The 20,804-nt window shown below is 44.2% G+C and overlaps 1 protein-coding gene and 1 non-coding gene across 6 annotated transcripts in view; one reads left to right on the top strand and one right to left on the bottom strand.

The window, feature by feature from the left end:
- The window catches only part of OCLN (occludin), a 49,630-nt gene that overhangs the window by 17,098 nt on the left and 11,728 nt on the right, over window positions 1–20,804 (bottom strand). For all 5 annotated transcript variants that reach the window (XM_070476788.1, XM_070476789.1, XM_070476790.1 and 2 more), the window contains 2 exons: window positions 19,457–20,135; window positions 15,780–15,941 (listed from right to left, as the gene is read on the bottom strand). In XM_070476788.1, coding sequence (XP_070332889.1) covers window positions 15,780–15,941; window positions 19,457–20,135 — 841 coding nt within the window. The remainder of the gene's footprint in view (window positions 1–15,779; window positions 15,942–19,456; window positions 20,136–20,804) is intronic.
- Window positions 2,267–2,373, top strand: LOC139038343 (U6 spliceosomal RNA). Its single transcript, XR_011491335.1, has one exon. It is a non-coding gene; the product is annotated as a U6 spliceosomal RNA (small nuclear RNA).

Raw genomic sequence — 20,804 nt, 5'->3', positions numbered from 1 at the left:
TTAAAATTTACACAGAAATTAAAGGGACTCAGAATAGCCAAAACAACCTTGAAATACAAGAACCAATTTAAGGGGTTGGGGCTTCTTTTGTGGGTGATAAAACTGTTCTAAAATTGACTGTAGTGATGGCTGTGTATCTCTGTGACTACTAAAAACCACTGAATTGTAGACTTTAAATAGGTGAGTTGTATGCTATCTGAATGACAATCTCAATAAAGTTTAAAAGAAGATGGAAAAACAAAAACAAAAAATAAATACAAAGACCTCCTTTTCTCAAAAACCCATTTAACTCTTCTCCAGGTTTCTTTCCTCTCTACAAATTTAGCAGAGGGCACAGAGCTCATGGATTTCCTACCGATCGCGGCAAACCAGAAACCAAAACCTCCCCAGAGAGGTGTCTGGGTGTCTCTGCAGAGACTTCTTACTGCCCAGGAAGGAAGGTCCTTCCTTCTTTCTTTGCCACCTAATCCTTACATTGGACTTCAAGTCCTGACTCACTACCAAGTAGCAGTCATGCCACCACCTCCCGGGGGCCTTCCCCACATGCCCCCCGCAGGGAGAGGCGCCTCCCTGTCCTCCTGTCCCGCCAGCACCCGTGCACACACCCCTCCCACCAGAGCACGTGTGTAATGAAGACAGAATTGTTTACGCACAGGGTGCCGCTGCTCACACGTGTCTAGTTTCAACAGGCAGTGGAAACTATCGTCTGCTTGCTTACAGCACGCCACATACTGAACTGAGGGATCATTCAGTAGGTACACCTATACAGGTAAAGTGAGGGGGTCCCTCTACCTGTAAAGTCATCTTTATCTAACACTCTATCTGTAAGCAAGTAAGTGAGAGGATCCCTGGAGGAAAAGAACCAGGACTGGTTTTCCTGACGTAAGAGAGGCCATTTTGAGATCGAAGCATGGCCACAATGCTCACCCTCGCTCAGACCTCAGTAATTAACCATCTTGAGGGAACCCAGGCATGCAGGAACAGAAAAAAGACACTCAAACAACAGTGCCGTGATAGAGCAGGGTTCTAGTTCCTCCTCAAGGGATACACAACATATCTTTGAGGTTCGCATGAACTAAGGCTCCCAGCCAGGTGGAGGATGGAATGATGTCGACACTCCTGACTTCAACCAACTAAAGCGTGGACTCTGTCAACCTCTGCCCCATATACCATACTGAATTCTCCCCTGCTCAAGCCCCTTTGCAAATGCAGAGATACCCTCCACTTAAAACTTCTTAAAACTTCCTCAATTTCGCTGTTCAGAAAAATGCTGCTTGGGAAAAGATCCCCAGTGTTCTGCTTACTCACTGCAAGTAACAGTAAATTCTTCCTTCTCCCGATCAACAGCTTGGTTGTGTCTATTAGCTCAGCACCCACCAAGAGGTGAATCCAGTTTTCAGGTAACAATACTAAGTACTCCCTGAAGGAGGAAGCAAGGGCTCAGGGTGTCAGGACAACTGCCCCAAGGACCTACACCTAGTAAGTGGAAAAGTGGGATTTAAATACTTGAAAGCCTCAGCTTCAATCCACTGCCTCTCCCTGGACGGCTGTCTGCCCGCCTTCCTCTTTGGGTCTCCAAAGCCCAGCCCAGGACCTGGCAACAAGCCTGGAGTCTGCTGCATAAAGGCTACCTCTGCTCTACTGCCTTATCAGATGAGCTGTTCTGGGCTGAACTCTTTTATCTCCTACTAGAGTCAGCAGACGGAGAAGGCAATGGCACCGCACTCCAGTACTCTTGCCTGGAAAGTCCCATGGACGGAGGGGCCTAGTAGGCTGTGGCCCATGGGGTCGCTAAGAGTCGGACACGACTGAGCGACTTCACTTTCACTTTTCACTTTCACGCATTAGAGATGGTAACGGCAACCCACTCCAGTGTTCTTGCCTGGAGAATCCCAGGGACGGGGGAGCCTGGTGGGCTGCCGTCTATGGGGTTGCAGAGAGTCGGACACGACTGAAGCGACTTAGCAGCAGCAGCAGCAGGGTCAGCAGAACTGCAGAGCCTGACCACTGACTACCCTCCAGCACAAGTCTTTTGTTACTGCAACCTTTCTCATACATATGCACAAAAAATTTCAAGGCTGTGCTCGCTTTGGTGGAGCAATACTCCGGTAGCTGCAATGCAAGAGACCCAGATTTGATCCCTGGGTCAGGAAGGTCCCCTAGAAAAGGGAATGGTGACCCACCCCGGTATTCTTGCCTGAAGAATCCCATGGACAGAAGGATCTGGTGGGCCAGAGTCCACGGGGTCGAAAAGAGACAAGATTGAGTGACTAACACTTACTTACTTACACTAAAATTAGAACAATACAGAGATTATCAGCATGACCCCTGGGCAAGGATGACATGCAAACATGTGATGTGACAAGTATTTCTGACAAAAATGTCCAGCCAGACTTAAAGATGAATAAGAAGTACCTTGTCCTTGAAAGGAGTTAAGTGTCTAGAGGCAGAGGCAAAATGTGTTTGTAAAACAAGGAGTAAGGTCATTTTTTCTTTCCTTTTTATGCTTCATGTTTCCCCAAAGAAGCTAAAATATGACTTTCTCATGGTACCAACGCAAAGTGAGTATAAACCTGCTGCTTTCGAAGGACAGTGGGAGGAGGAGGAGGGGAAGCCACCAGTATCAGTCATTATATGAGTCCTCAACCTGTGTTTCTATGGTGAGAACAGGGATTTCCGAGACTCACTGTTATTATTGATAGGATCCCAAGCCAGCCCACAATGCCCACAAGAGGTAGCTAAAGTTCTTTAAACAAACAACAACAAAACAACCCTATCATTTTCATAACTACATTAAGTTTTTATAAAGATTTAGAACCTGAGAAATATTTGGCTTAATTCTAAACAGCAAATGGTGAAGTCTTCCTCAAGGAACTTCAGAGCAGCGCTAAGAAATTAGGGGCAAAAGAAGGCAGGGTGAAAAGCAAAATTCTGCAAGATTTGTCTTCTACTAAGCACTAGGGGAAAGAAAAGTTTGAGAGTCAAGCAAACACCGGAATTTGCTGCTGTGAGGCTAAGAGGAGCCTTGGGCCTGAGGGTGACCCACCCCCAGGCTCTCTGGGAAGGCGGGGTAGCAAGGGGAAAGGGCGCTGCCAGCCCAGAAATTCACAGGCGGCGCCCAGCCGGCCGCTCTTCACTAGGGTCCTCCTGGAGAGCTCCTGGTCCAAGCAGCACCCCTACCCCACAGACAGACTTTTTTTCACATAAAAGGGAAAGACAAGACAGCAGAAGACACTCAGATAGGCTGAGGAGGAAAAACATCCCTAACCAGAGTCCCAAACAGGCAGACTTATAGAGGCTAAATTCCAAAAGGACAAGCACTCTCACCGACCACGTTTAGGAATAAGAGTTATTAACTTAAAATGACAGCAAGTTTTACTACGAGTCAGACTCCAATCAAGAGACATTTCTAAAATGTCAAAATGAAATAAATTCAAGTGAAATAGTTTCAAAAGACCTTTACAGGAGGCAGTTATATCAAGGACAACATTTTGTTCAGAATTTAATTATACTCATTAGAAGTGGTCTATGCCACTTGTGAAAAAAAAAAAATCTTTGTAACACGTAACATCTAACAGGCCTTGGAGAATTAATGAAAACATCCCACATCCCTGTGGGGTGCCAAGGGGGTCCACAAACAGGGCGGCTGAGCGCAGCTCTCCTCCCAGCAGCTGTCAGCACTGAGACTTCCTCCCCGGGACAAGGATGCAGCTGCCAAAGTGGGCAGATCAATATTACTGGTGCACAAGCAAGCCTCTCCACCTTGAAGTCAGGGATGGAATTAATTCAAAAGGTCAAGGGAAAAAAAAAGGTCAAGAGTGTTTTAGATCAATTCTCTCCTCTAAAAGAAAGTTGGGAGAAAACCTTTCTCTCCACACAAATCATCTAGAATTAGGCAGAAAGGACCACCAAAAGCCATGCCCCATTTTGCTCTTCGTCCCATCTACATTGCAAGCTGCTCACACAACACAGGAAGACAGTCAGACTGGACCTGCACCCCACTGGTGCGGCCATCTGACAGAAGTCATCCACCTCTAAGAAGGAGAGGACAGTTCACAAGCCAGGCAAAACCTGACCACATTTGCTCCTCACCACTGCCCAGGAAGATACAACTATCTTTACACTCAGATGGGGAAATTCAATCTCTAAGGTTCAGTTAACTTCCTCGAGGTCACGCAGAAGATGACACGGCAGAAGGGGGATGTAAACCCGGTCCGCCTGCCTCCCAAGCTCAGCTATTTCTGGCGTAACAAATACCTCAGTAATTTAAATATGGCATGAGGTACCCATCTCATCCGGGCACGGACTATTCCCTGGAAGAAAAGGAACCATCCTCACAGCCTTACCTCCTCACCACAACCGAATGAGATACGACGGAAATTCATTTTGAAGAGTCTTATTCGCCTGCCAGACTCTGGCTCTGAGAGCAGCTTTGGACACAGAATTACTATGAACATGTGCACCAGTCATCTTACCTTCGTTTAGTCAGTGTAGGAACACCACCCTCAAAAATGGAAACTGGGGGGCTTCTCCTGCTTGGTAATTAAGGTGGAGAAATAGACCTGATGTCGGGGGAGGCGCGCCTTCAGCTCCAGTTTTACAACCTGAGGTTTTGTACTCCAGTTTTACAACGTGAGGTCCACCTTCCCGGCCATGTGCCCTGGCACTACACGTTTTCAAAACATGAAGTGGTCCAACTCGTTTTTCCTGTTTTCTGATATTTTACCTTCACAGGTGCTCCCCCCACAAGAGCCTCCGGAAAGCCTCTGCCTCTGGAAAGTTTCCTCAGACTTTCCGCCACACTCAGTGGCTTGAAGGCAAACGCTCCCAAATACACTAATCCAACAAAGGAACAGATCATGGACCAGGCTGGAGAGTCTGATTGATTTATGTTGATCAGTTGGCCCAGGGGATTTAGCAAACACAATGCTCCCCATCCAAACGCAGGCTGCCCATAGGGGACATACCCCAGCAAAGGGGAATTCTCAAGCTCTTAAACAGTCAGTGAATTGCTAGAGCTTTGCAAGGGGTGAGGTGGAGAAGCTTACACTCAGTGAGTGATCCCCTTCGAGGCCCCTGGCTCTAGAAAGGGAAACCGTGGAGCAGACTGCATTTTCACACCCGTGCGTCTTGTGCCGGCCTCCCCAGCAGCTGTGTCACAGGCACGGCACACCTCAGTTCTCTGAGCCGATGCGAGTCACCACCTGGCCTTCCAAATCCCCTTCAGCTTACCACAGCACTCCCTACAACCTTAGCATTTTCTAAGTTTGCCCTTAACTCAAAACCCCCTGGGCTGGCAGGATTGGGGCTGCAGCCTGGCTCCATGGAACAGTGTGGAGTATTCTCACAGTGTGGTCCCCAGACCAGCAGCATCAACGTCACCTAGGAAGGCAGAAATGCAAGTTTTCAGGCCCCATTTCAGATCTGTTGCATGAGAAACGGGCAGGTGCGGGGAGGTCTGAGAACCACTGACGGCGGGGGGTGGGGGGGGTCCCCTGTGTCACAGACAACTGCCCTGTTTAGACCATTATACCCATACTTAGAATTGACTCAATGATTGAGTGCTGGAAATCCAGGAATCCCTGCTTTCAGAGCCCCAAAGACACTCAGCAGCTCCAGCAGTGCTCACCTTCCATCACAGCTGTCTGCTCCAGCTCCCCAGCATGCCCTGGACAGGCAGGGCCTCCGTCGACCCCGCCGCTGGGTTCTGAAGGTTAGTCCCGAGACAGGACACTTGCACTCTCGTTCCATTTCACCCCACCCGAAGCCACAGATAACAGCAAAACCTTTGCCAGGGGACAGCCAGTATACCAACTGTCGGCGGCCCACAGAACTGCTTTCTCGTTAAAGAATGCTTGGAGTTGCTGGTTGAAAATAAGAGCTATTCGAGGTTCTTCAGCAGTCTAAATCTGACTACTGCCACTGCCCCATTCTAGTCACCTGCTCCACCTGGGTGGAAGGAGATGAGATGCAGAGCCTGCCTATACCTTTCAGAAAAACATCTGTTCTTATCTCATAGCAACCTTTCAAGTAAGAGGAAGAACAACAGTTAAACAACTGCAACCAACCATGAATATTTTGGGTATTCTTACCCAAGCTCCTTATTCCATGCCATCAGTGCAAATACTAACACAATTATTCCTCTATCTAAAATTGATTGGGAATTAATAAATTATGTGTTGGCCCTCACCTAAGCCCTGTAATTGTTACAGGATCAGCATATTCTATAGATGGAACTTCTATTTTCCTGATATACACAGAAGAACCTACTAAATGAACTGGCAAAGTGATTATCTTCATCAGAGTCCAAGGAAACCAAGAACCGGCCAAGGCTGACCGCAAAGGACAGTGTTCAGGACCCTGCCTCTTCTCTACACCCAGCCAGATCCTCCTTACTAGCTCCTACCTTAACAGGTAAATGCTGGGAACAACAGTATAACAGTCCTGCATCACAATGTCAAAGCCTTAGAAACTTCTAGAAACAAGGCTAACTATCACACTTGTTAACTTTTAGATCTAAGCATTTCCTACTTAAAAATAGGCTCGTGTTTAACAACCTTCATTTACTACTCGGTAACAATGGAGAAACAGTTTATGGGATGTTCTCTCCAAAAGTAGTCTGTTCTTGCCTCTGACATAAATCATGTGGCATAACAAGAAAATGAGCAACTTAGGAGACAGGCAGAAAACACTCCCTGAAAACTGGCACGCTGATGTGTGGTACAGACAAGCACTTTACACACATAGTACCTCATTTTAATGTTTGTGCTATTAACTGAGCCATTTCCCCCAATTCTACTGGCAAAGAAAACGGAGGCTCGGAGATCTGAGAGGCAAACCCGCCAAAAAACACAAGTTATAAAGGCAAATGTAAGACTTATCCTGCTGGTAAGTATGTCAGGCTTGAGACAAATTAGTGAAGCCCTCTGCAAACCTCAGTGACCCTCGTGTAAGAAGAGTATCCACACTGTAAAGACTGCACTTAGGATTATAAGAATAATGTACAGAGTGGCTGCACCTATAATGGCTATTTAGGAAATGGTGGTTCCTATCTTTCTTTTACTATGACTTTTTAAAAAAAAACTTTTGGCTGTACCATGCAGCATGCTTGGGATCTTAGTTTCCCAACCAGTGACTGAACCCAGTGGGAGCTCAGAGTCCTAGTCACTGGATCTCCAGGGCAGTAGCTAACTGTGACTTTTTTTAAAACTTTGTTGCCAAAATTAAGACAGTGGCACTCATTGCGCAATCGGCCTGATGCACTGAACTGAGAGGGGTGCTGAGAAAGCAGTCTGAACTGCTGGCCCCCACGCATCGAGTCACCACCAAGTCTCCATCTACTGCTGTGTCCACCTCGCAGGCCTTCAGCTTCCTTCGTGTAAGTTCACCGAGGGAGACTGGATGACCTAAGGTCCCAGGCTGCTCTTAGATTCTGTTCTCTTTTACTTTACCAAAGCCAAACCAAAAGTTATTCACAGGAGCACCTGAAAATAAAGTGCTTAACTTCTAGTAACGATTTCGCCAGAATACCGCAGGTATCAACTATCAACTAAAACTAATTTCAAGTACACACATCTTACAATCAGTTCTTTAATATTTACTACAGGTGTGTGCTTTTCCAAAGCCAGATCCCAAGTTCTAAGAATTTACTCTACAGGAAATGAAGAGGTAGGTACTGATATTTATATTTATGACCTTCTAAAAATGCAGGTGGGGGAAGAGAGATTTGAACACAAAGATTAACATGTACCACTCATATTCATGGGTGTAAGGGTATCAGCCCCTCCAACCTCAGCTCCAGCACCCATGGCTGGAGTCCGTGTACCAGCATTCTCACTGTGCTGGTAGGACACAGCTCCTCAAACCACAGTCCCCTGTCCTTGTGTGAGACCAAGCTGGAAGGGACAGGAAGGGATCTGAGCAGTGTGACACCCTCCAGGAGCAGCCAACAAATACTGAGAGGCAGGGAGGTGAGACAGAAGCCAGCGGAGTTCTAAGGGGCACTGGGGTGAAGCAGGCACATTCCAAGCTTCTCACAAGCTCATTTGAAGCTATTCAAGTTGCACTTTGCATTTAAACCTGGTCAGGTGACACAGACATAAAAAATAAAAGGGCAATTACAATTAATCCATTGTAGTGCAGGGGCTTCCCTGGTGGGCTAGTGGCTAAGACTCCGAGCTCCCAATGCAGGGGGCCTGGGTTCCATCCTGGTCAGAGAACTAGATCCCACATGCTACAACTAAGAGTTCGCATGCCCCACTAAGGATCCCACATGCTGCAGCTAAGACCCAGCGTATCAAATAAATAAACAAAAGTAAAATTAGTAAATATTAAAAAAAAATCCATGTAGCACATATTCAGGTAGTAAGTATCATCTACAGACTGGTTTCCGTAGAAACCATCTCCCCATTCCACACAGTAACTGTGGCAACTGCCACAAGCCAGATGATGCGCAAAGGGCCCTGTCCCGGGCACAACGCTTCATGTGAGAACGGCCACCTGACCCAGGCCTACTCATCCATCAGCACCCCCTCTCCCAGTCAATCTTAGGTGAAGCACTGATATGAAAAACTCATGAGTTCTAAGGAGCTGCTTCCTGCTCAAGTAATGAAGCCCACCAGACAGGGGGGAATCCAGATGAGAAAGCAGATCCCAGTGGCCGTGAAGTCCTGACTTTAGCTGTTCCTGATACACAGCCACATCCTTGCCTCTGTGGCTAAGTGTTTCAACTCTTTCTAGGTTTCATAAATCACCATCTGAAATGTTGCAGATAAATTCCTTTTTACGTCTCCTAATTTAAGCTCAATTTTTGTCAACTATAACTGGTACTTTTGCAACTCAGGCAAAATTCTTTTCTGCACAATCAGCCGTTTTTCTTTCACTCTCCCTGTAAGGCAGACAGACATATTTTACTGGAATCTTCATTTTCCCAGAGGCATCTCACATTCGTCTTGAGAGGCAAACCAAATAATATAGCCAGTTTCACAGGTAAGAAAACTGAGGATCAGAAGGGTTAATCTGTTTACCAACGAGTGCTGGAATCAGAACTCAAACCCAGAGCTTTAGGGTCCACCACTGTCCCTCTACCAGGAATCCTCTCCAAACGAGGCTTCCCTGATGTACACATAGGTTAAAAAGAACAGAACTGATCTTAAGAGTCACAGCGAAAGCAGGGAAGCTGGAATTCACACCCTGGTATTTTACCTCCCTGATACACTGCTTCTAAGTAGAGAAGCCAGCACACACAGCAAGAGTGGAGGGAAGGGGAAGACTACCAGTCCCGCAGGGCTGTTCCCTGACACTGAACAAAAGGTGTCCTCGGCAGAGCTGGTAAGAATGCTTAGGGCACCGGCGAGGAAGTCTGCTCAGTGTGAGAACATCTGAGCATGTCTAACTGATCACAGTGGAACCACGAGTTCCATTCCTAGCAACGAGAAGCACTTCAGCCATGCGAGCAAGACAGCAGAAGCGGAAAGGAACACATCGTGCACTCTTCTAATGAAAGCAGGGCAGGCACTCCGGGACAGGTCACCTCTGGGAGCAGGCAGGAGCAGGTGGGTGGGAGTGAAAAACATGGGCTAATGTAACCCAGACCTGGTAATGTAGGATGTATGGCAGGGTGATGGGTGTTCAAACATGATGAACCAAACCAACAATACAACAAGAAGGTTATGAACGGACCAAAGACAACAAGGTCACGAACAAAGAATGGGGAAAAATCAATTTCTGTGCACTCGAGTCCAATTAAAGAGAGAGGATATATAATCATTAAAGCTTCCCCTAAAAGCACTTTGGCATGGAAATGCTCAACTGGGGCTCCAACCCTGGTTTTGTCACATTATGTGAGCCCAGGCACATAGTGGGGGAAGGAGAAGGTGGGATGAATGGAGAGAGTGACACTGAAACATACAGATGGCCCATGGGAATTTCCTATATGACTCAAGGAGCCCACAGACAAACACTGCTCTGTGACGAGCTAGACGGGTGGGACGGGTGGGACGGGGGGGGGGGGGGAGGTTCCGGAGGGAGGAGGTTGTGTGCACCTATGGCTGATTCATGTTGATGTGAGGCAGAAGCCAGCACAATACGATAGAACACCTGTCCTCCAATTAAAAACAAATTTTAAAAAATGCTTTCTGTTTATATAATAGAGTTACCCTCAACATCAATTTTATCCATTTTCAAAAAACATTACACATACTTACTGTAACAAAATGACTTTATTGTTACATAATTATTCTGGTCAAAAATTGGAAAAAACCTAATACACCACAATACAGATTGGTCAAATACATCTCTCCAGTGGAATGTTACTAGAAAAGGTGTGTAGGACCAGAATTTCACACATTGCCGATGGCTGTATAAATTGGTACATCTCCTTTGAAGGGCAATTTCTCACTATCTATCAAAGTTACAGACGTGTGTGTGTGTATATATATATATACCCCTTAGCTCAGGAATACTATTGGAAAGTCAGCCTACAGAAGTATATACATGGACAAACAGGTTTACAAGGCACGCCAAGTTTTCTTTTCTTTTTAAATCCTAGCATTGTCTGTAACATCAAACAACAAACGCGCCCACCAGTGAGAATGATTACAGAAACCCTGGAATCAAGTGGTGAGGAAGGATCACCAAGACACACTGTAGGACGTTCCTAATGGTCCAGGGGTTAGGAATCCGCCAGCCAATGCAGGGCACACGGGTCCGATCCCTGATCCGGGAGGATCCCACACACTGTGGGGCAACGAGGCCCACCTGCCACAGCTGCTGAGCCCGCCTGCTGCAAGCAAAGGAAGGCAGAGCAGCACCAGAGAGCCAGCGCAGCCGAAAATAAATGCATAAGCAAATAAAATGACGTCACAAAACAAGACCCTGTTGGGAACTCCCTGGTGATCCAGTGGTTAAGAATCTGCCGTGCAATACAGGGGACTCGGGCTTGATCCCTGGTCAGAGAACTAAGGTCCCACATGCTGCAGCGCAACTAAGCCCACACACCACACCCAGAGAGTCCTCGTGGCACAACGAAGACCCAACGCAGCTGAATAAATACTTTATTTTTTTCAGAAAGACATACTGTAAAGCAAAAGGGTGAGCTGCAGACAGATGGTGTGATCAGGACGTTAACTTCTGCATAAAAAAGCAGGGAGGCATTTTTCTTTGATTTTATTTTCAGGAAACAAAGCACTGAAAGGAATTATAGGAAACTAAGCAGCGCACCCAGGAGTGGGGAGAGGGTGGGAAAGACCCCCCGGAAACAGACAAATGGAAACACAAGGGTGGGAGGGAGCCTGCCCTACTGCGTGGTTTTCTCTTTTTTTTTTTTTTTTTTAATTATAATTCTGGCCATGGATTTTTTTTAAAAAGGAGTAATTAGAAAGCTTTTATCTTGCCAAAACATACAAAAATAAAAAGTATCACACCGACCAATGCAACAACATAAATGAATTTCAGCACGATGTTGAGTGGACACAAAAGCACACAGTACATAATTCCATTTATGTGAAGTTTAAGAACAGGCAAATCTAACTGATATGAGAGAAATAAGGAGTCATCACCCCTAGGGGATACTGACTAAGAGGCACAAGGAAACCCTGGACACTGGAATGTGCTATATCTTGATTTAGGTGCTGGTTACAAATGGGCTTATATGTGTTCAGCTTCACCATGCCATACAACTAAGTTTAGTGTACTTAATGTCCTTTATTCTGTGTGTATGTGGATACATATGTTACACTTCAGTAAATGTTTTTAACAGTATCAAAACTGTTTTTGAGGAGGGGACTTCCCTGGCAGTACAGCCGTGAAGACTTCACCTTCCAAGGCAAGGGGTGGGGTTCGAACCCTAGTCAGGGAGCTAAGATCCACATGCCTCTGGGCCAAACAATGAAAACAGAAGCAATACTGTAACAAAGTCAATCAAGACTTTAAACATGGTCTACATTAAAAAAAATTTTTTTTGAGGAATATTTAATGATGTGATAAAAAAAGCCTCTAATAGCAAGTTAAAAAAAGGTCGAATTTGACACTGATAAGGACTATAATCATACTTCTGAATTAGAATAGGCAATAGGAGAGGAAAAGGATTAAAGAAAACACACCAAAAAGATAACTCTGGATGGCAGAATTTTCTTCATACTTCACGGTATCTGAAAAATTATTCACAGTTACCAGTCAGATAAATAATCATATATATACTTTTTAATTCAGAAAAAGTAACAATCTGGGGTTTGAGGACATAATAGAAAAAAATTAAGATTTAGAAGTTTAATTAACAGAGCCTTTAAGCATTTAAAAATACAACAATGTTGGTACAAACTTAACTGACTACAAAACATCCAGTGTGCAAACATGGCCTGTTTATTTTTACAAAGTACAAGATATCCAGAAAGGGGAGGAAAAAAAAACCAACCCTAAGATTGTTAAGAAGGCAGAAAAACTACTGTGGTGGAGACTGAGAGACAGTAAATTAGAAAGCTGAAGGTTTTCTCACAGATAATACAAATGGGTTGAAACCAGATTAGAAAAACTCTGAAGGCTCAGCTTGTTGAGCTGAGGCTTTGCTCTCTTAACCGAAAGATTTTGAAAATCTAAGAAAGGCAGTAAGATTTAATAATGGATGTCGAGACATACCCCGATGTGTATAGAGAAGGAGTAAACAAATATTCAGTAGGCGACTGTCCCTTCAGGAAGTTTACTGAGATACCCACCAGTGAAGTCGCTCAGTCGTGTCCGACTCGTTACGACCCCATGGACTGTAGCCTACCAGGCTCCTCCGCCCCTGGGATTTTCCAGGCCCGAGTACTAGAGTGGGTTGCCATTTCCTTCTCCAGGAGATCTGCCTGACCCAGGGATTGAACCCAGGTCTCCTGCATTAGAGGCAGATGCTTTACCATCTGAGCTACCAGGGAAGCCCATCCCAACCCAAACAGCCCATTATTAGGATTATATATAGGCTGTGCTGTGATCGATTGATCCAACTCTTTGTGATCCAATGGATGACAGCCTGCCAGGCTCCTCGGTCCATGGGATTTCCCAGGCAAGAATACTGGAATGGGTTGCCATTTCCTTCTCCAGGGGATCTTCCTGACCCAGGGATCGAACTCACGTCTCTTACAACTCCTGCATTGGCAGATGGATTCTTTACCACTGCACCACCTGAGAAGCCCTTACATATGTCTTACTTATCCATAATTAGAATTCAAATTTTAATTCTCACTTAGTACAAGTAATTAATTCTAGATTCTCATCCATTATTTCAAGTGGAGGTTATTTTTATGACATTAATTTTTAATAGCCAAAAAGAAAAAATACTAACCCACCCCACTGTCAAATACTGTAGATGCAGCATCAAACATTTTCACTTGGGCAGCTATGTTATCGGAGCGAAACCCACTGGAGCAGAATTATTGCATAAGAGTGGAGAAAAGAGAGTAACAGTCTGCATCTGGTTGTGGAAGTAAACTCAGGCAAAAATGAAAATGAGGGATTGCGTTCAGCAAAGCACACCTGAGCAGGTGAGGGGAGAGAGAAAAATGGAAGGAAAAACACAATACTGTAGCTTAAACCAAGAGCTTAATTCAAATAGCCTTTCTCAGGCACTTCAGCTGAGAAAACAAGGGAAAAGGAAATGAGGAATTTAAGTGATTAAGTTTTGCATGAAACATTAGTGTGTTCAAAGTCTCATGTCTGCTACTCAACAGATGATTATCTACTTTCATATGACGAAACATTTATTACTATAGACAAACTACGAAGTTCACAAGAAACAATCTATAGGCTAGCTATCAAATTTCTAGAGATTCAGTGAGGAAGCATTATAAAAATAATGCCTTTTTAAAAATTAAAAGTCCCTTCACTTCATCATCATCACCACTCCCTAAGTTGCTATGGCTATCTTCTGTCAAATTATCAAAAGCACCTAGAACTGATTAAACTTTCACGATAGTAAAGTCAGATGAGAAGTCAAAGTTCCCTGGGACTGTAGTATCTCTGGCCCTGGTCTCTCCTGAGTCACGTTTTAGGCTCTCGAAACCTTAAGTAAACAAATCCAGCAGCCAGTGAAAACTGACACACCCAGAAACTCTCAGCGAAACCTTGACTGCACAGTTCACAACAGACTGCCCTATTCCCTCTACAGGTGGCTCTGCCTGGAGCTAAAGGTCAAAAGAAAACAATCCCCAACACCCTCACATGTCATGGGGGGAAAAAATGAGAAAAACAAGCAGCAGGCTTCCAGGAGAGGTCAGGAACGCAGGCACCCACATACCAAACCTTCTGGTTTTTCTGACTGCTTTGTCTCCTTGGTCTTGGTACTTCCACGAGGAAAATTTCATCTACATTCCTAAATTTCTTCAAATATGAGGTGCACAGCATGCAAGAGCTAGGAGCCTTCCAGATGATCAGTATCTCCACCCTGACCTGAACAGCAGGACGCACCCTCAACCCGCTCCGCTCTGCTTCCACTGGCCAAAGACAACCTATCCTGGAACCAGAAGCCAGGAGTCTAACCTTCACAGCAAGAAACCAGTCTGCTCAAAGAAAGCGAGGAAGGCAGTTTCTGAGGCTGCTCTCTCAAGAAATAACACAGCATTTCCAAGAAACAAAGCTTGGAACATCCCGAAAAACAGGTTAGTTAGCTGTCAGTGTTACCGAGCAGGGGTCTTGGCCTCCTTAACTTAAAAAAAAAAAAAAAAGATCACAGGCCAGACAAGAAATTCAGGCAAGGCTTTCCTGGGGCACCTGCTACAGCAGGGGGAGCAAGAACAAACAACTGGCCCCCCTGCCTGCCCGACTCTTGAGGGGGTGGTGGGCTTAGTCTTCAGATGCAGTGAGGGCAGGGTGAACCCCAGGGTCGGGTCAGAGGCGCTGCCGAGGTGGTTTGCCCACCACTTAGGTGGTGCCGTGTGCAAGGGCCTGTGCAGTACCCTGCTTTTGCTCCCGGCCCTCTGCTTTTGCTCCAGGCTCTTCAAAAAGAGCAGTTGGGTTTTGGTCTCTTTGTGTCCTTTGTCCAGAATCTGCCCCAACTGTGCATGCATGCAGTTGTTTTTAGTCCCAGATAATTCACTCCAGGAGAGGTGTGTCCAGGTGCAAGCATGCAGCACTGCAGCAAAGGACTCCAGGTCCCAGTTTGTCTCATCAGTAACATGCATTCGGGAGGTATTTTTGGTAAGAGGGACTTTCTACACTTTTACATCATTTAGGAAGCCACCTACTGGTAGCATTAACAGTATATGCAAAAAAAAAAAAGAACCTGCCCTAATCTCTACCTTCACTAAAGTAATTCATATATCTATGTTAGTGCTTGTGAGTCACCAGGCTGTTCTCCATGTAAAAGGTTTAAAGATCTCCCACCTGCCACCACCCTAAAAACACCCTTGTGGATCTTGACCCAAGACAGTACTTCCCTCCAAAATGATCAGCAGGAAAACAAAAGGGAAGGGGAGAGGAGTTGTTTTTGTTCTTCAAAGCCACTTACGTTTTTTGTCCCTCATGATTCCTTTAAAAGACATTTCTGCTCAGGGCCTAGATCCACTTCTTAGAAACACAAATCTGGCTTTTTACCTCGGAGTAAATCCATGTCCACTCACCCCACTTTATTAATGTTCAAAGTAAAACCTGAGGCCTCAACTTTTGCGATATACAAAGACAATAACTCTAAGAATAAAGTTTCACAAAGCACATCAGATCAAATTTAAAGACAGTTCTGGGGTGTTTACAGAAAAAAAAACAAAACAAAGCCAAACTGGATGTATACTGACGTTCATAAAAACACTTACCCACTCTTCAACATTGGGAGGCTGCTCATCATAAATACGTTCCTTGTCCCACAAAATATTTGACTTGTCATACCGGTTCATCTTTCTTCGAGTTTTCACAGCAAAGAAAATTGTTAGAGCAAAAGCCACAATAACCATGAACCCCAGTACAATGGCAATGGCCTAAAAAGAAATGAAAGATATGCAGATATTTAGTTTTTAATTGTTTCAGTTCAGTTCAGTCGCTCAGTCGTGTCCGACTCTTTGCGACCCCATGAATCACATGGACAGGCCTCCCTGTCCATCACCAGCTCTCGGAGTTTACTCAAACTCATGCCCATCGAGTCGGTGATGCCATCCAGACATCTCATCCTCTGTTGTCCCCTTCTCCTCCTGCCCCCAATCCCTCCCAGCATCAGGGTCTTTTCCAATGAGTCAACTCTTCACATGAGGTGGCCAAAGTACTGGAGTTTCAGCTTCAGCATCAGTCCTTCCAATGAACACCCAGGACTGATCTCCTTTAGGATGGACTGGTTGGATCTCCTTGCAGTCCAAGGGACTCTCAAGAGTCTTCTCCAACACCACAGTTCAAAAGCATCAATTTTAATTGTTTACTTTATTCCAATCCACACTCTACAAATACCTAAGGCCCCACTAACTAACTTAACTGCTCTAAAACTGATACAAACGGTTACACTGTAAGACTGCAAAAGGTAGCCCAAGCCACATGGGTTAAAGGCTACCAAAACACACAGAGACACACATACACACACAGACATACACACACCTCCACCATGAGTCAGTCCTCGGAATATGCATCCCTGTTTTAGAATTATAGAAAACTAGTTCTAAAGTCTGAGAACTAGGGGCCATATTTTCATAAATAGAGGATAACAGCCAATAAATTAACTCAATCCCTGGTATCCGTCTAAAGGGTTTTGAAAAATGTTATTCACAGAAGTTGTTTCAAATATCCAACCATGCTTATATATAGTTTGTTCATAACACATGCTTGGCTCAACTTTTTACAGTTGAATGTAAATTTCAGTCCAAAAAGAATCTGCCTTACCATAAATTATACAGACATAATCTAAACAAGCCATAAATGAAAGAAAATGGGCGGACAATTCATTTAGTCTGTTAGTTTCCTCTGTTTTAGGTGTCTTTTGTGTACGTACTAGAAGGGCCTGTGACAAGGAAGCCCTACCCCTGACAGGTATGTTACATGGCATACTGGTCTCCAGGCACTTGGGAGTTGAACAGGTACCAGAACTCTGGCCTGAATGTCTGCTAAGAGGAAGCTCTCTTTGTAGCTGGTCTAACAGTCATAACCTTTTTCAACTAATAGAGGCTTCAGGTAGTCAGAGGACTAAGAAGGATGACAGGATGGTAAGATAGGAGTACCAACCCTCAGCCCTATTTACCAAATGTTGACAACAAATACTCTGAAACCTACATTTCAGTCTTCAAAATAACGGTAGCTATTGGAGAAGGTCTAACCCCCAGAAGTGACTCATTCAGGTAAAAGAACGAAAACTCCTGGGTCAGTGTAAGGAGAAAACAAAGAAAAAAAGATTAGTAACTTAGAAACACTTTAATTAGAATGACGCACGGTTATAGAAGGCAGGCTTCGCAACCGCACCTGGACCTTTGAATCACCTAACAGCTTTTTGAAATACTGACTGACACAACGAAAACTGGCAAACAGTTTTAAAAGAAATTAAAGAAGACCCAAGTAAATGGAAAGACACCCTATGTTCATGAAGCAGAAGACATTATAAAGATGACAATTTTTCTCCCAGCTAGGATTTTGAAGAATTGCGTTGATCTACAAATTCAAAGCAATCTTTCAAAATCCTAGCTGGCTTTTTTTGCAAAAATTGGCAGGGTGATCCTAAAACACATATGAAAATGCAACAGACCTAGAATCTAAACCACAAAATCATGAAAAATAAGAACAAATTTAAAGGACCACCACTCCCCAGTTTCAAAATTGATGACAAAGCTGTAGCAATCAAGGAGTGTGGTACTGAACAGAAACACAGGTTAATGGAAACAAGTTGAGAGTCTACAAATAAATCATCACATTTATGGTCAATTCATTTTTGACAGAGGCATGAAAATAACTCAATGGAGAATTACTTCAATAAATAATACTAAGACAACTGGATATTCACATGCAAGAAATGCTGGACCCCTTCCTTACAATGTGACGTTAACTCAAATTATAAAACTCTTAGAAGAAAACATCACAGTAAATCTTTGTGACCTTGAATTAGGCAAAGTGTTTTTAGACGACACTAAAAGCTCAAGCAACAAAGAAAAATCAGATCTCATTGAAATTGAAAACTTTTGTGCAAAGAGCATCATCTAGATGTAAAATGAAAAGAAAAGATTATATTTATTTGTAACCAAATAAGTAAAATTTCTCACAACTCAGTAATAAAAATCCAAATAGCCCCACTAAAAAATGGACAAAAATTCTGAATTACCATTTCTCCAAAGAAGATATACTAATGGCCAATAAGCCCAAGAAAATATCATTAGCTATCAAAGAAATGCAAATCAAAACCAGTAACACTTTACACTCATTAGCATCAGTTCAGTTCAGTTGCTCAGTCGTGTCTCTTTATGACCCCATGGACTGCAGCACGCCAGGCTTCCCTGTCCATCACCAACTCCCAGCTCAAACTCATGTCCATCAAGGTGATGCCATCCAACCATCTCATCCTCTGTTGGCCCCTTCTCCTCCTGCCTTCAATCTTTCTCAGCATCAGGGTCTCTTCCAATGAGTTAGTTCTTCGCATTAGGTGCCCAAAGAACTAGCTCATTGGAAAAGACCCTGATGCTGGGAGGGTTAGCATGGTTAGAATCAAACAGAAAAACAATGCTGCTGAGGTTGTGGAGAAACTGGAATCTTCATACATTTCTTTTTTTTTTCTCATACATTTCTGGTAAATGTGTAATCATGCAACCTCTTTGGAGAAGAATGTGATAGTTTCTCAAAAGTTTAAAGAAGAGTCTCCAGAAGACCCATCAATTCTGCCCCTAAGTATATACTAAACTCAAGTCACATTAAAACAGGTTTCACACAAAAGTTCAGAGCATTATTCATAGCAGCCGAACGTCTATTAGCCAACAACAAAGAAAATGTTGTATATGCACACAATGGAATAGCATTCGGCAATAAAAAGGAATGAAGCACTGGTATATACTATAATATGGATGAATGTTAAAACATTATTGCTGAGTGAAAGAAGCCAGTGATTAAAAAAAAGAAAACACATACTGTATGATTCTGCTTATATGAAATATCCAGAATAGGCAAATCTCTAGAAGAGGATTAGTGGTTTCTTGATCTGGGGACGGTTAGGGAAATGAGGAGTGCGTGCTGATGAGGATGGGGTCTCTTTCTAGGGCAGTGAAAATGTTCTAAGATGAACTGTGGTGACAGTCACACAAGTCTGTGAATGCACTAAAAACAAACGAACTGTACTTTATGTGGAAGAACTAGATGGTACCCTAATTATACCTTAATAAGGACACACAGCCCTTCTCTCAGATTCTGCTTTAAATAGCAGTGGGGCCATGGCATCACTATTTTTTTTAAACATTCCCAAGTGAATCTATTAAGCATCCCAAGAGGAGAACCTCTGACCCAAGGAAAGAGGGGAGAAAATAAACAAAACTCCTCCTACCTCCTGGGGGTCCACCACACAGTAGTGATATAAATACTGATCCACATAGAGTCCAGTAGCTGCAGGTGTATAAAACTGGTTGCAGAGGGCATATATCTGTGAACTGTAGAGAGACCCAGAGGTCTGGGCAGTTGGATTGACTCCCATTATGTAGACAATTGTGGCAATAAACATCATGATGCCCAGGACGGCGTTCACTATTATCACAGTCAAGTAATACCTTCTTGTTCTAGATATGCCTGACCTTATAACGCTGGTAACAAATATGACCAACGCGGCAATGAAACAAAAGGCAGCCATGGCCAGCAGGAATCCCTTTGCCGCTCTTGGATCTGTATAGCCTGCTCCATAGCCATAACCGTAGCCATAACCATAGCCATAGCTACTTCCGTAGCTACCAAAGGCACTTCCTCCATAAGGGTAGTTAACACTACCTCCCATTAAGGTTCCGTAGCCTCTGTCCCAGGCAAGAGTGGAGGCAACACAGGCAAAAATGGCAATGCACATCACGATAACAAGCATAGACAGGATCCGAATTACTCCGGGAGGAGAGGTCCATTTGTAGAAGTGGAGAATTTCATCTTCCGGGTAGAAAGAATATGCTGGCTGAGACAGCATTGGTCGAACATGCATCTCTCCACTATATATGTCATTGCTTGGTGTGTAGTGATTAGGTTTGCTGAAATGTACACAAAAACAATTTTAAGTTAGCACTTTTTAGTGGTAAGCAGAAAGAACATATAAAAATATCTGGAATAATTTAAACAAACCACTGGCAAAGGAAACTATTATTTGTACTGCCCCACTGCAATGGGGCAATTTGTGTCTCCCTGCCCTTCCCAAATCAAGTATCAAAATCCCAACACTCATTGTAACGGTATTAGGAGGTAGGGTCTTTGGGAAGTAATTAGGTCATGAGGGTGGAGCTCTCATGAATGGGATTAGTGCCCTTATAAAAAGGGCCCTAGAGAGCCCTCTCACCCCTTCTACAAAGTGAGGATTCAAAAAATTGGCAGTCTGCAATCTGGAAGAGGGCTTCCACCAGCACCTATCTTGGACTTCCAGTCTCTGAACTGTGAGAATAAATTTCTGTTGCCACCCAGTCTATGATACTCTACTACAGATATCCCCAGCAGACTCAGACACCCCCTGAACAGTAAAGGAATCCGTGCAGACACATCAGCTTCACCTGGAGGGTTTGTTGGCCCTCATCCCCAGAGCTGCTCAGTCTGCAGGTCTAGAGCAGAAGTTTCCAGATGCTGCTGATGCTGCAGCTGGGGAACCATACATTGAGAATGACCGCTTAATCTCTATGGAGCAGAGGTTCTCAAGTTCTGCAGCATATTAG

This window comes from Odocoileus virginianus, chromosome 14 (assembly GCF_023699985.2).
Source record: "Odocoileus virginianus isolate 20LAN1187 ecotype Illinois chromosome 14, Ovbor_1.2, whole genome shotgun sequence".
Classification (NCBI taxonomy): Eukaryota; Metazoa; Chordata; class Mammalia; order Artiodactyla; family Cervidae; genus Odocoileus; species Odocoileus virginianus.
Note: the sequence above shows the minus strand (reverse complement) of the source record. Positions and strands in the feature narration are given on the sequence as shown.